The sequence below is a fragment of the Lampris incognitus genome, chromosome 2, assembly GCF_029633865.1.
Source record: "Lampris incognitus isolate fLamInc1 chromosome 2, fLamInc1.hap2, whole genome shotgun sequence".
In the NCBI taxonomy this organism is placed as follows: domain Eukaryota; kingdom Metazoa; phylum Chordata; class Actinopteri; order Lampriformes; family Lampridae; genus Lampris; species Lampris incognitus.
The window spans coordinates 141,607,322-141,621,732 of record NC_079212.1 but is presented as its reverse complement, the minus strand read 5'-3'; the positions used below and the strand labels follow the sequence as shown (position 1 = coordinate 141,621,732).

The 14,411-nt window shown below is 44.2% G+C and overlaps 1 protein-coding gene across 1 annotated transcript in view; it reads left to right on the top strand.

Moving 5' to 3' along the window:
- cers5 (ceramide synthase 5) overlaps positions 1–14,411 on the top strand; it is a 72,588-nt gene that overhangs the window by 50,913 nt on the left and 7,264 nt on the right. Inside the window, exons 7-8 of the mRNA XM_056274288.1 lie at positions 9,845–9,973; positions 13,751–13,857. Coding sequence (XP_056130263.1) covers positions 9,845–9,973; positions 13,751–13,857 — 236 coding nt within the window. The remainder of the gene's footprint in view (positions 1–9,844; positions 9,974–13,750; positions 13,858–14,411) is intronic.

Below are 14,411 nucleotides of genomic sequence, written 5' to 3'. Positions count from 1 at the left end.
GGGGTTTACTCTGCACACCGACTCCGACTGCAGAAGGGTGCAGCGCTTCACCTGAAACCCCCGCCTTGTGGTATTGTCACACCAGACGACTCCAACTCCCCTTCCTGTTCTACCGTGACTGTCAGGCGCAGGTGTCTCTTGCAAGTGCAGGGGCTTCTCGAGCATCTGCCCGTCCTGTTTGCCTCGTATTGTTCTTGAACGTTAATCTTTTACCCCATCAGCGTTGAGTCAGAGGCGGAGGAACAAGTTCTCTCCGTGTCTGCCAAAGGCCGGAACACCGAACACCGTTTCGAAATGATGATTGTTGAAATTTGGCATGTTGGTGTGGTAGTTTCATGCGTGGGAAAATGGGGCACACGATGTGGAATTTATTTTAATTTGTTTTATTTCAGTTGCCGTTTGTTTTGCCTCAATTTAACAAGTAAACCACTTAGAGATGAAGTCTTCTCGTGAGAGAGAGAGGGAGAGAGCAAGAGCCATGGAACTGTGGTGTTTAAAATGACGTTTGAGGGCGTCTGGGTAGCGTGGCGCTTTATTCCGTTGCCTATCAACACTGGGATCGCCGGTTCGAATCCCCGTGTTACCTCCAGCTTGGTCGGGCATCCCCACAGACACAAATAGCCGTGTCTGTGGGTGGGAAGCCGGATGTGGGTATATGTCCTGGTTGCTGCACTAGCGCCTCCTCTAGTCGGTCGGGGTACCTGTTCGGGGGGGACGCGCTACGTCCCCCTGGGGAAACTCCTCACTGTCAGGTGAAAGGAAGCGGCTGGCGACTCCACATGTATCAGAGGAGGCATGTGGTAGTCTGCAGCCCTCCCCGGATCGGCAGAGGGGGTGGAGCAGTGACCGTGATGGCCGGAAGAGTGAGGTAATTGGCCAAGTATAATTGGGGAAAAAAAAAGGGGGGGGGGGATAATAATAAAATGAAGTTTGAGACAAACCACAGCTAGTTAAGACAGATACGAACACAATGTAATAGACTGTGAATCTGCAATATTCTGGTGCAATTAAGAAACCAGGTAAAAATCACATGGCTTCCAGCCTTCTCTTCCATGTTCCACTGTTGGTGACCTGTGTTCTTAATCCTGCACCCAAGGATCCTCAGGATTACGGTCGCAGTGGCATATACAAGCACATCGGTCTCTGCTATGGTGGCAGTCAAGATATTGCGTAATCCGCAAGAGGCTTTGTGATGGTACATTGTCACTGAGTTGTGGAAGCCGAGCCCAGGGGTTGACGGTCTTTAGTCTGGCCATGGTTCTCCTTTGAACCTCAGTAGCTTCAGCTGTCATGGCTGGTAGGATTGTTTCAGTTGGTTGGAGTTTTTCCTCATGTATCTCCTGCCTACTGGGCGGCCATTCAGGGTGCTGATTTTTATAGTCATCCGTTGGAGCCTCTAACTCTCAAGTTGTAACAGTAGCTTCCTTCTGTTGATGGTCAAGCATTGAGCCACTTGCTGCTTCTGAGTCAGTGTGGAAGTATGTCTCCTACTGGTCCATAGTTCCCACATATGCTTCCTATAGCCCCTCTCCTGGGGTCTGCTGTTGTAGTAGCATTTCATCAGTTCCAGGTTCTCAGCCCTTGTCCATAAATGTCTTGTTCTAGCAGTTCATTTCTCATCAGGTGGTCCTGGTTCCCCAACACTGATGTGGACCTTGTTAATCCGGGCTACGTCCGAGCCGGTGTGACTTTATTCATGTTAATATCACTCATGTCTGAGGCATATGGCTTGTATAGCATTCGGAGTCTAAGCCATAGACTCTTACTGGTTTTACTGGAGATTCATACCAATCAGGGTTGAACCCCCAATCTACGGCGAGAAAGCCGGTGTTCTTACCTACTGAGCACTATCTATCTATCTATCTATCTATCTATCTATCTATCTATCTATCTATCTATCTATCTATCTATCTATCTATCTATCTATCTATCTATCTATCTATCTATCTATCTATCTATCTATCTATCTATCTATCTATCTATCTATATCTGTATATCTATATATCTATATCTATATAGATATACAAACCCCAATTCCAATGAAGTTGGGACATTGTGTAAAACGTGAATAAAAACAGAATACAATGATTTGCAAATCCTTTTCGACCTATATTCAATTGAATACACTACAAAGACAAGATATTTAATGTTCAAACTGTTAAACTTTATTGTTTTTTGCAAATATTCACTTATTTCTAATTTGATGCCTGCAACACGTTCCAAAGAAGCTGGGACAGGAGCAACAAAAGACTGGGAAAGTTGAGGAATGCTCAAAAAACACCTGTTGGGAACGTTCTACAGGTGAACAGGTCAATTGGAAACAGGTGAGTGTCATGACTGGGTATAAAAGGAGCATCCCCGAAAGGCTCAGTTGTTCACAAGCAAGGATGGGGCGAGGTTCACCACTTTGTGAACAACTGCGTGAACAAATAGTCCAACAGTTTAAGAACAACGTTTCTCAACGTACAGTTGCAAGGAATTTAGGGATGTCATCATCTACAATCCATAATATCATCACAAGATTCAGAGAATCCGGAGAAATCTCTGCACGTAAGCGGCAAGGCCGGAAACCAACACTGAATGCCCGTGACCTTCGACCCGTCAGGCGGCACTGCATTAAAAACCGACATCATTGTGTAAAGGATCTTACCAAGTGGGCTCTGGAGCACTTCGGAAAACCATCATCAGTTAACACAGTTCGTCGCTACATCTACAAGTGCACATTAAAACTCTACCATGCAAAGCCAAAGCCATATATCAACACCACCCAGAAACACCACCGGCTTCTCTGGGCCCGAGCTCATCTGAGATGGACTGACTCAAAGTGGACAAGTGTGCTGTGGTCTGACGAGTCCACATTTCAAATTGTTTTTGGAAATCATGGACGTCGTGTCCTCCGAGCTAAAGAGGAAAAGGACCATCCAGATTGTTATCAGCACAGAGTTCAAAAGCCAGCATCTGTGATGGTATGGGGTGGGGGGGGGGTGTGTTAGTGCCCATGGCATCATGGGTAACTTGCACATCTGTGAAGGCACCATTAATGCTGAAAGGTCCATACAGGTTTTGGAGCAACATATGCTGCCATCCAAGCGACGTCTTTTTCAAGGACGTCCCTGCTTATTTCAGCAAGACAATGCCAAGCCACATTCTGCACGTGTTACACCAGCGGGGCTTCGTAGTAAAAGAGTGCGGGTACTAGACTGGCCTGCCTGCAGTCCAGACCTGTCTCCCATTGAAAATGTGTGGCGCATTATGAAGCGCAAAATACGACAACGGAGACCCTGGACTGTTGAGCAACTGAAGTCGTACATCAAGCAAGAATGGGAAAGAATTCCACCTACAAAGCTTCAACAATTAGTGTCCTCAGTTCCCAAACGCTGATTGAGTGTTGTTAAAAGGAAAGGTGGTGTAACACAGTGGTGAACATGCCCCTGTCCCAGCTTCTTTGGAACGTGTTGCAGGCATCAAATTCAAAATGAGTGAATATTTGCAAAAAAACAAAGTTTATCAGTTTGAACATTAAATATCTTGTCTTTGTAGTGTATTCAATTGAATATAGGTGGAAAAGGATTTGCAAACCATTGTATTCTGTTTTTATTTACGTTTTACACAACGTACCAACCTCAGTGGAATTGGGTTTTGTATATGTATATATATATATATATATATATATATATATATATATGTGTGTGTGTGTGTGTGTGTGTGTGTGTGTATGTATATATATGTATCTACTACCACTACTACTTTTGGCTGCTCCCGTTAGGGGGCGCCACAGCGGATCATCCGTTTCCATCTCTTCCTGTCTTCTGCATCTTCCTCTGTCACACCAGCCACCTGCATGTCCTCCCTCACCACATCCATAAACCTCCTCTTTGGCCTTCCTCTTCTCCTCTTCCCTGGCAGCTCCATATTCAGCATCCTTCTCCCAGTATACCCAGCATCTCTCCTCCGCACAGGTCCAAACCATCTCAGTCTTGTCTCTCTTGCTTTGTCTCCAAACCATCCAACCTGAGCTGTCCCTCTAATATACTCGTTCCTAATCCTGTCCTTCTTCATCACTCCCAGTGAAAATCTTATCATCTTCAGCTCTGCCACCTCCAGCTCCACCTCCTGTCTTTTCAATCAGTGCCACTGTCTCTAAACCATATAACATAGCTGGTCTCACAACCATCTTGTAAATCTTCCCTTTAACTCTTGCTGGTACCCTTCTGTTGCAAATCACTCCTGAAACTCTTCTCCACCCACTCCACCCTGCCTGCATTCTCTTCTTCACCTCTCTTCCGCACTCCCCGTTACTTTGGACAGTTGACCCCGGGTATTTAAACCCATACGCCTTCGTCACCTCTACTCTTTGCATCCTCACCATTCCAGTGTCTTCCCTCTCATTCATGCATAGGTATTCCATCTTGCTCCTACTGGCTTTCATTCCTCTTCTCTCCAGTGCATACCTCCACCTCTCCAGGCTCTCCTCCACCTGCACCCTACGCTCACTACAGATCACAATGTCATCCCCAAACATCATAGTCCACGGAGACTATGTCAATACATATTTCATAATATATAATGATAATCCATATGATAATAATATGTATTATAATATAATATATATAGATAATATAATAATAAGTATTCACCACAGCCCTTTCCATCCTTTTCGCAATATCCACCACCATCTGTCCTTCCACATTTCTCTCCTTGCCACCATACATACCCATCACTTCCTCATCACCTCTGTTCCCTTCACCAACATGGCCATTGAAGTCTGCTCCAATCACCACTCTGTCCCCCTTGGGTACCCTCTCCACCACGTCGTCCAACTCACTCCAGAATTCTTCTTTCTCTTCCATCTCACACCCAACTTGCAGGACATATGTGCTGATAACATTCATCAACACACCTTCGATTTCCAGCTTCATACTCATCACTCTGTCCGACACTCTCTTCACCTCCAGCACACTCTTGACATACTCTTCCTTTAGAATTACCCCTACCCCATTTCTCCTCCCATCCACACCATGGTAGAAGAGTTTGAACCCACCTCCAATGCTCCTGGCCTTACTCCCCTTCCACCTGGTCTCTTGCACTCACAGTATATCTACCTTCCTTCTCTCCATCATATCAGCCAGCTTTCTCCCTTTACCAGTCAAAGTCCCGAATCTCACCTCCACACTCCTACCCTTCCTCCTCTCCTGCTGCCTCTGGACATGCCTTCCCCCTCCCCCTCTCCTTCGCCCAACAGTAGCATAGTTTCCAACGGCACCCTGTTGGCCAACAGTACCAGTGGGGGTTGTTGGTAACCTGGGCCTCGACTGATCTGGTATGGAAAATCTAATTTATGATCTGCATATTTGATTTGGCAAAGATTTTACGCCAGATGCCCTTCCTGACGCAACCCTCCCCATTTACCTGGGCTTGGGACCGGCACTAAGGATGCACTGGCTTGTGCATCCTCGGTGGCTGGATTTTTTTAAAAATATATATATATATATATATATATATATATATATATATATATATATATATATATGTGTGTGTGTGTGTGTGTATGTATATATGTATGTATATATGTATATATATATGTATATATATATCCAGTAGCCTCCATTCTATTAAAAAATTGCAATAGCAACACTACGTGCAGCTGTTTAAAAACAATAAGACAAACTGGAAGTAAACTTTCCCTTACCATGGCAAAAGGTCCTGGCTTTCGCAACTTTATTGGCCCGTCGTCTCGTCCTTTTCAAGTGGAAACATGTTTCACCTCCCACTCATGAGCGATGGGTTAAAGAGGTTCTACAATGTATCACACTTGAACAAATCAGAATCTCCGTTAAAGGCTCCCTGAGGTCCTTAATAAAACATGGAGACCCTTCTTGGCCAACATAAATAACTTGACAGTTCTTCCTGACCCTGAGGATCCTGAGGACCCTGAGGATAGCTGAGCTCCCTCCCTGTGTTCCTTCTCTCTTTCCCCATCCCCTCCTTTATTAATGTATTTTTTGATTCTATTTTCTTTTTTTTAAAAACCTTTATTTATAGGGTTTTTTTGTGTCCCCCCCCCCCAAGCATACACACACAAAAATCAGAACACCCCCCCCCTTACCCTGGACACAAAAAACAAACAAAACAACGACAACAACAAGCAAGTCAAGAGAAAAAAACAAAACAAACAAAATCACCATGAAAAAAAAAATCATGAAGGTCCTGGGTTCGAGCCCCGGGGGTAGTCCAACCTTGGTGGGTCGTCCCGGGTCGTCCTCTGTGTGGAGTTTGCATGTTCTCCCCGTGTCTGTGTGGGTTTCCTCTGGGGGCTCTGGTGTCCTCCCACAGTCCAAAGACATGTAGGTCATGTGAATCGGCCGTACTGAATTGTCCCTAGGGCAGAATGTGTGTGTGTGTGTGTCAGCCCTGTGATGGCCTGGCGGTCTGTCCAGGGTGTCTCCCTGCCTGCCGCCCAGTGACCTCTACAATAGGCTCTATCATCCCTGTGGCTCTGAGAGCAGCATAAGCGGTTCAGATAATGGATGGAACATCATCAACTAAACATGTATGAAAACAAAGGGGCTTTTGTTTGTTATAACTGGAACCACTCAACAGTCAGACGCCTAGTGCTAAGTACACATATGCACACAAACATGCACACATATACAGACACAGAGATATATACAGTATATGCACTTATGCACAAATAAAGAGATATACATACCCACACATCTCAATACACATATTTGAGTGTAGGCAGACAGGCTCATCGACAATAGCACATGGATATGGCACTTATTCCAGCTAAATTATCCCAAATTATTAAAGCATCACAATTCCTAGTCCTGATACTTCGAATACAAGGGTAGTTGCTGTAATTGGAGAGAAAGAGATCTATTCCGATATTTCTAGAAAAGACGGAGCAAGAGTGAATTCTATAAAGGGAGACCAGACATCCATCAATTCCTGACAGGACATACATCTGTTATACCTGAGTTGTTCTAATGGAATTAAACACAGCACTTCTTTCATCCAACTTGTGAATGATGGGGGCTTATCAGACTTCCACTTGCGAAGAATAAGTCTGTGGGCTTGAAATGAGGCAAACGCTATTAGCTTAGAGTGTAGTGATGTCTACGCCCTCACTGGGAACTCCAAAAATGGCTGTCATTGGGCTGGGCTGAATTGTTTTGCAACAAATAAACGAGAAAGCTTCAAAGAAACGACCCCAAAATGTGGTCAAAGATGGGCATTCCCAGAACATGTGCCCAACTGTGGCTGGGTTAAGGTGGCACCTAATACAAGTAGGATCGATACTGGGATAGAATTTGGACAGTTTCTCTCTCGTGTAATGTAAACGATGTAACACTTTGGATTGAATAAGGCGATGCCTAAGGCAGAGAGAGAGGTGGTGTGAATGCGCTGTAAGGAATGTTTCCAGATCTCTTCAGTGAGCTCGGTGTTTAAATCCTGTTCCCAGGCTGATTTTGTTTTGTCCAAGGACAGTGAGCCAATAGCTTGGATAATCTTATATATTTTAGAAACATTTCCTTTGGTGTCCGGGTCCCAGTCCAATATGATGTCTAACATGCTCGTTTCCTGCAGGACAGGAAACGAGTAGTGTTCTTTGGCAAAGCTGCGGGGCTGGAAGTGTCTAAAAAGAGTGTGTTGTGGCGGACACTAGGGGCTATGCCTCTCACCCAGCCGGGCTGTGAGCTGGGGGCGTGGTTTACATTCCCAGGCTTTCTGGTGCAAGGTTGTTCCTGTTTCGGCTTGGTTTTGGAGCTGAGGAATAGAGTTCAAACTGGCCTTCGTCTCCTGTGTTTTTCCTCATCCTGCCACAGTGTCTTGGTTATGTTACGGTCCTTTTGGAGAATTGCAAATGAAGCAAAAATGCCATCTACACATAGGTCGCTAAACAAGATCAAACCGTTGTTATGCCACATTTGATGTGCTGCATCAGTCTGGGAAGGAGGAACAAGATGGTTATATGGCCGCATGTACTATTGAAATTAAAGTGTTTTCAGAATTGATGCCAAATTCTGAGAGATTTTTTTTTATCACAGGATTATTGACATGTTTAATGTTCCCCCGGGCAGTGGAGAACTCAGTATGGATATTGGAGAGACTTTGGGATTAGAACGGGTATCCATAAGGGCCCAGGTGGGGCCACTTTTATGTTCAAACACTGCAGTCCAGCAGGTTAATTTAACTATGTTGGATGACCAGTAATAAAACATAAAATTGGACAGTCCCAATCCTCCCATTAACCTAGGCATCTCCAAAATGGTTCTTTTTGATCGTGGCCTGGATCTGTTCCAAACATATGAAGAGATGTGATTGATAAGGTCACGAAATGTCGATTTAGGTAAGAAGAAAGGATTCATTTGGAACGGATACAGGAAACGAGGCAGCACTGTCATTTTAATTGTATTAACCCTGCCTGCCAAGGAAACCAGTAGTGAGGCGCATTTCACAAGATCTAGTTTTGTATGGTCTAGTAAGTTTTAAAGTTATGACTACATAGATTGTTATAAGATGGCATAACAGTGATTCCTAGATGGGTAAATGAATGCTGTTCCAGCTTAAATGGAAAGTTACTGTAGTTAAGATCTGACGCTATTTGGTTAATAGGAAAAAGTGGACTTTTGATTGAAGAAGTTTAATTTGTAGCCTGAGAGTCTTCCAAAGTGGTGAAACATATCTATAAGCCGAGGTAGGGATTCTACTGGATCAGATATGTAGAGAAGGAGGTCATCTGCATAAAGTGAGACTTTATGGCTGGAGCCTCCTCTCATTTTGCCAGCTATCTTTTCTTCTGCTCTAAGGGCTATAGCCAAGGGCTCAAAAGCAATATTAAATAAATATGGAGATAGGCCGCAGCCTTGTCAGCCTCAATTCTATTTTCTATTTCGTTTATTTATTTATTTTACATGTATGTATATTTGTATGTATGTGTGTATATGGATATGTGTGTGTGTGTGTGTGTGTGTGTGTGTGTGTGTGTGTGTGTGCGTGCGTGTATATATATATATATATATATATATATATAAAATCCGTCAAGTAAATTCTTTATGAGACAGTATAAGCCGGTTTCATGCCATAAGCAATCATCAGCTGTATGTGTATATATATATATATATATATATATATATATATATATATATATATATATATATATATATATTAAATGTATTTTTCTTGTTTTTCATCTGCTTGTTTTGCTTGTTCCATTTAGGGTGCAGTTGGGTGGGATGAGGGTGGGTTATTGGTTGGTGGGTTCAGTTTTCATGAGATAAAACTCACAGGCATGTTTAAATTTTGTTCTGTTTGTCGCATAAAACTGTGCAAAAATGCAATAAAAAGATTAAAAAACAAAACAAAAAAATCTAGAATTATGTAACTATATATAGCTTTAAAATGTAGGGTTGTTCTTCAGATTTTCTTATACAATGCAGCCTGTACATTTTCAAATTTGCAGATTGTCCACTAGTGACATCACTGGTGGACACAATTTCAGTGCCGTTTCAGAGACACACAGAAGACTGCTCAGTATTATGGCTCCTAATGAAGGGTTTGCCCCACAACATATTATATATAGAGATAATGTTGAAAATCATAATGATTAATAAGCATGCATCATAGTCTACAGTTTGTCGTTGGATCTAAGTAAGTTTTTATGTTACAACAGGGTTAAAATCAGGAACTTACATGAGTGTAGATGATTAATCACAGCTAATTGCCCATGATATGGGTGGGGTTACATAAATGCGCTATATTAACATACAACACACCTGAATGAAAAGATTTTCAGACGTACACCAAACCACCCATCTCTCTCCCTTGTTGTCACATGCAGGACTTCCTGATCATGTTCATCCATCACTTGGCCACCATCAGCCTGATCAGCTTCTCCTACGCCAACAACATGCTGCGAGTGGGCAGCCTGGTCATGTGTGTTCATGATGCCTCCGACTTCCTGCTCGAGGTAAAGTTAGACACCGTCACACCAGAAACTGAGCGTTCTATTCAACATGGCTACACACAATGTTTTTGACTGCATTCACACTGAAGCCTTAATGCTCAAATTCAAATTGTTTCTGCTCAGATCTGATCTTTTGGTCTTGACTGCTCACATGAATGTTTGTATGTGACATCTCGACGCTGACACAGGATTTATATGACCAGATGCGGGGTGGTGGGTTGGGGGGGGGGTCAAAGATTAACCTCAATGTCAGATCAGCATGACCACACCGCCGCCTTTAAAGGACCCGCTTGCGCACATTTTCGATTGCAAATAATGTCCCACATGCATGACTCACGTGGCGCATTAACAACAGCAAAAACACAATTTTGGCAGTGAGTGTGGACTGGCTGTTGGACTCGGGGCAGATCAGGGCTGACTACCACATTGTGGTACAGAGAGTGTGCGAGAACCACGGAGACACGGTACGCAGAGGCTGTCTTGCATTTCAGAGACTGCAGACATTTTGTTATTTTAGCTGATTTTAATCATGGGTACTTTTTACATGTGTGTGTGTGTGTGTGTTTGATAAACTGGCTGATGAGCCTTTTTTTAACCAATCAGCATCCTTGTTCCTGTGCTGAGACTTGTCATAGCAATATTTGTGGGACAGTCTGTCATGGGGAAAAACTGAACACTTGAATGGAAATATTTTCCCAATTGTCAATAAAATTCTAAATTTCTACACGTCTCCATTGACTCGTGTCTTTTTTGTTGCCCTCTGATTTAAGTGACCCACTATCAACACTGATGATGACAGTGGTCTGCAACTATGTATTGTTAAATAAAATAAAGACTCAAAATCCGATCTGACCATTCTCACCACGGTCACATGACAACAGATGGGACATGTATCTGATCTCGGACCATATATGAAGCTGGACCACATCTCACCTCATCATCAGCTGCTTCTCTGGGGTTGGGTCGCAGTGGCAGCAGGCTAACTAGGGCACTCCAGATGTCCCTCTCCCCAGCAATGCCCTCCAGCTCCTGGGGGATCCCAAGGCGTTCCCAGGCCAGATTGGGCATGTAGTCCCTCCAGCGAGTTCTGGGTCTACTCCGGGGTCTCCTCCCAGTTGGACGTGCCCGGAAAACCTCCAAAGGAAGGCGCCCAGGAGGCATCCTATTCAGATGCCCGAACCACCTCAACTGGCTCCTTTCAACGCGAAGGAGCAGCAACTCTACTCCAAGCTCACTCCAGATGTCCTAGCTCCTCACCCTATCTCTAAGGCTGAGCCCAGATACCCTATGGAGGAAACTCATTTCAGCCGCTTGTACCTGCGATCTCACCCTTTCGGTCACTACCCAAAGCTCATGACCATAGGTGAGGGTTGGAACAAAGATTGACTGCTAAATTGGGAGCTTTGCCTTCCAGCTCAGCTCCCTCTTCACCACAACGGCCCAGTACAACGTCCACATTACTGCTGATGCTGCACCAATCCACCTGTCAATCTCCCGCTCCATCCTATCCTCCCTCATGAAATGAGACCCCGAGATACTTGAACTCCTTCACTGGAGGCAACAACTCATCCCCAACCCGGAGGGAACAATCCACCATTTTCTGGTAGAGAGCCATGGCCTCAGACGTGGAGGTGCTGACTCTCATCGTGTCCATTTTACACTCAGCTGCAAACCACCCCAGTGCGCGCTGGAGGTCACGTTCTGATGAAGCCAACAAAACCTGTGAATAGGAGCGATGCAATTCTGAGGGTGCCAAAATGGACACACACCTCTCCTTGGCTGCGCCTTGAGATCCTGTCCATGAATATCACAAACAGAATTGGAGACAAGGGACAACCTTGGCGGAGTACGACACCCACTGAAAATGTGTTTGACTTCGTGCCGAGAATACGGGCACAGCTCTCACTTTGGTTATACAAGGACCGGATGGCTTGTAGCAACTGCCCCGGTACCCCATACTCCCACAGTACCCCCCCCCCCCACAGAGTGCCCCGGGGTACACAGTCGTAAGCCTTCTCCAGGTCCACAAAACACATGTAGACTGGCTGGTCAAATTCCCATGCCTCCCTCAGCGCTTCTGCAAGGGTAAGGAGCTGGTCCATTGTTCCACATTCCACACAAGCTGGACCACATTGGGTATGAAAATAACAAGATTTTTTTTTTGCCGTCACACTGTTCAGAAAAAGTCTGATCTTTGTCACGTGTAGGAAAAAAAATTGGGATTTGAGTCATTTCCAACTGTAATGTGAACATACCCTTGTCACTTAAGAAGGCTGAAACCGAAATACATTTTTCGAGGTTAGAGCGCTCTTTAGAACAGCTGTTGTAGGATGTGTTGATTTAAGGGGCCACACATTTTAATTATGTACTGTTTTATGTTCTCTGGCATTCATTTTCTTCCTCAAATGACTCATTGTGATGTTGTTGGACCAGTTTCCTGATCCAGTTTAAATGCCAAAGAGAACATCCCACCAAAGTGTTCAACATTAGTGTACTTTTGCAAGGATTTGGGAACGACTGTGACCAAAACTGTCGGTGACTAAAGTCTGCTGTGTGCAGCTTAACTGGCTGCCAGGACTTCAGAAGGTTTTAATCCCCAAGAAGCTGTTCCGCAACATTTTTCAAATATCATGGTTAATGTTCTGTATCGGGATTTTTTTCTCAGCTGCTCTCAGGGAACTCTGACCTTAAAATCGTTTGTTAGCGTGACAACTCTGTCCGTCAGGACAAGAAATATGTCGTTTTTGCTTTTCTGTCCTTACTGGAAACTGCGGAGTCAGAAACAGTCTATAGGAATGGCATAAAGAAAGTAACCAGCAGTTATTCAACCCCACTGAAATGTGGTTATTGTGACCACGATTATTAATCAGTTATTATTATAATTATGATTTGACATGAAAAGAATCTTGGTAACACTTTCTATGAACCTTGCATCTATAACGCCCTATAAGCATCTATAACGCACTATAAGCATCTATAACGCCATATAAGTGTAGCTATAAGTCATTGTAAGATTCATTATAACCACGTATACGCCCTCACAACACCTCATAACCACCTTTATGATACATTATGTGAATTTAAAACGGATTTATGCATTATAAATATGTCATCATTAGCCTGTTTTCTGTCAAATGTCATAATGCGTCATAACCAACTTGTTTTGCTGAAGTTTTGTAGAGATGCATATTGACACCTCAACGCTATTTCAGTCTTCAGCCACAGCCGTTAGTCATTGTAATACACATTATAGGAAAGTATGGATGTTATAGATGCTTATAGGGCATTATAGATGCTTATAGGGCGTTATAAATGCAAGCTTCCTAGAAAGTGCTACCGAATCTTTTGAATTGCACATTATGCGTCTTATGTCAACACTTTGAAAAAAGGGATGTCAGTTTTTCACAATTAGAAAGGGACACTAAGCCTGTGCCGTGCAACTCTACACAATGAATTGTGCAGCCCGACATCTTAGGTATCATTTCCAGTAAGTCAACAGCAGCTTGGTGCTGCAGCCCGTCTAATACAGATCAGCAGGCACCTCGGACAATAGAAATGACGTTTGCCTCTGTGTGTGTGTGTGTGTGTGTGTGTGTGTGTGTGTGTGTGTGTGTGTGTGTGTGTGCTGTTCAGCCCTTTCAGTCAATTAAGTCTGGCCGCAACACAAGTGGATTATGTGTAAGAGGCAAGGCATTTAACAGGGCCGGTGTGCGAAGTGAATTCTGCAAAGCTTATCCGTCAGCATGGCTCCTCTTGTTTTTTTTGTTCTCCTCTCTAAAGGCAGCCAAGTTGGCCAACTACGCCAAGTACCAGCGCCTCTGTGACTTCCTGTTCATTGTGTTCAGCGTGGCCTTCTTCATCACGCGGCTCATCATCTACCCTGTATGGTAAGTGCGTCAGACACGTGCCGTGTTTCAAAGAGGAAGAGGTGGATTTTGAGATTGGCGTCCACCTCTTGTGAAATACAGACGTGTTACTAGCTGGCTGAACGAAAATGTTCCTGATGTGTTTTTTTTGGCACCAGGTTGTGTGTCTTAACGCCCCTTTCCACTACACAGTACCGGCTCGACTCGACCCAACTCCTTTCGTTTTCCATGACTGGAAGATACCGGCATTCTGGTAGCTGCTACCACTTTTCTGGTACCACCTTTGTAGAGGTGCCAAAAAAAAACTGGAGCAGGTACCAGAATAAGTGCAGACCAGCTACACCGAGGGGGGGGGGTTCTGTTACGGTAATGGAGACCGACGAGAAGCGGGTCAGGTTGAGCCGAGTCGAGCCGGTACCATGTAGCGGAAAAAGGGGCGAAAGTGTTTTCGCAGGGAAGAAATTAAGGGGGAAATATGGTTTATCTGCTACTTCATAACGACACAGATCATAATACCTCAAATGTTTGCAGTACCTTTCTAGGTACTCAGAGTACTTTACAAAGTAGTCAAGACA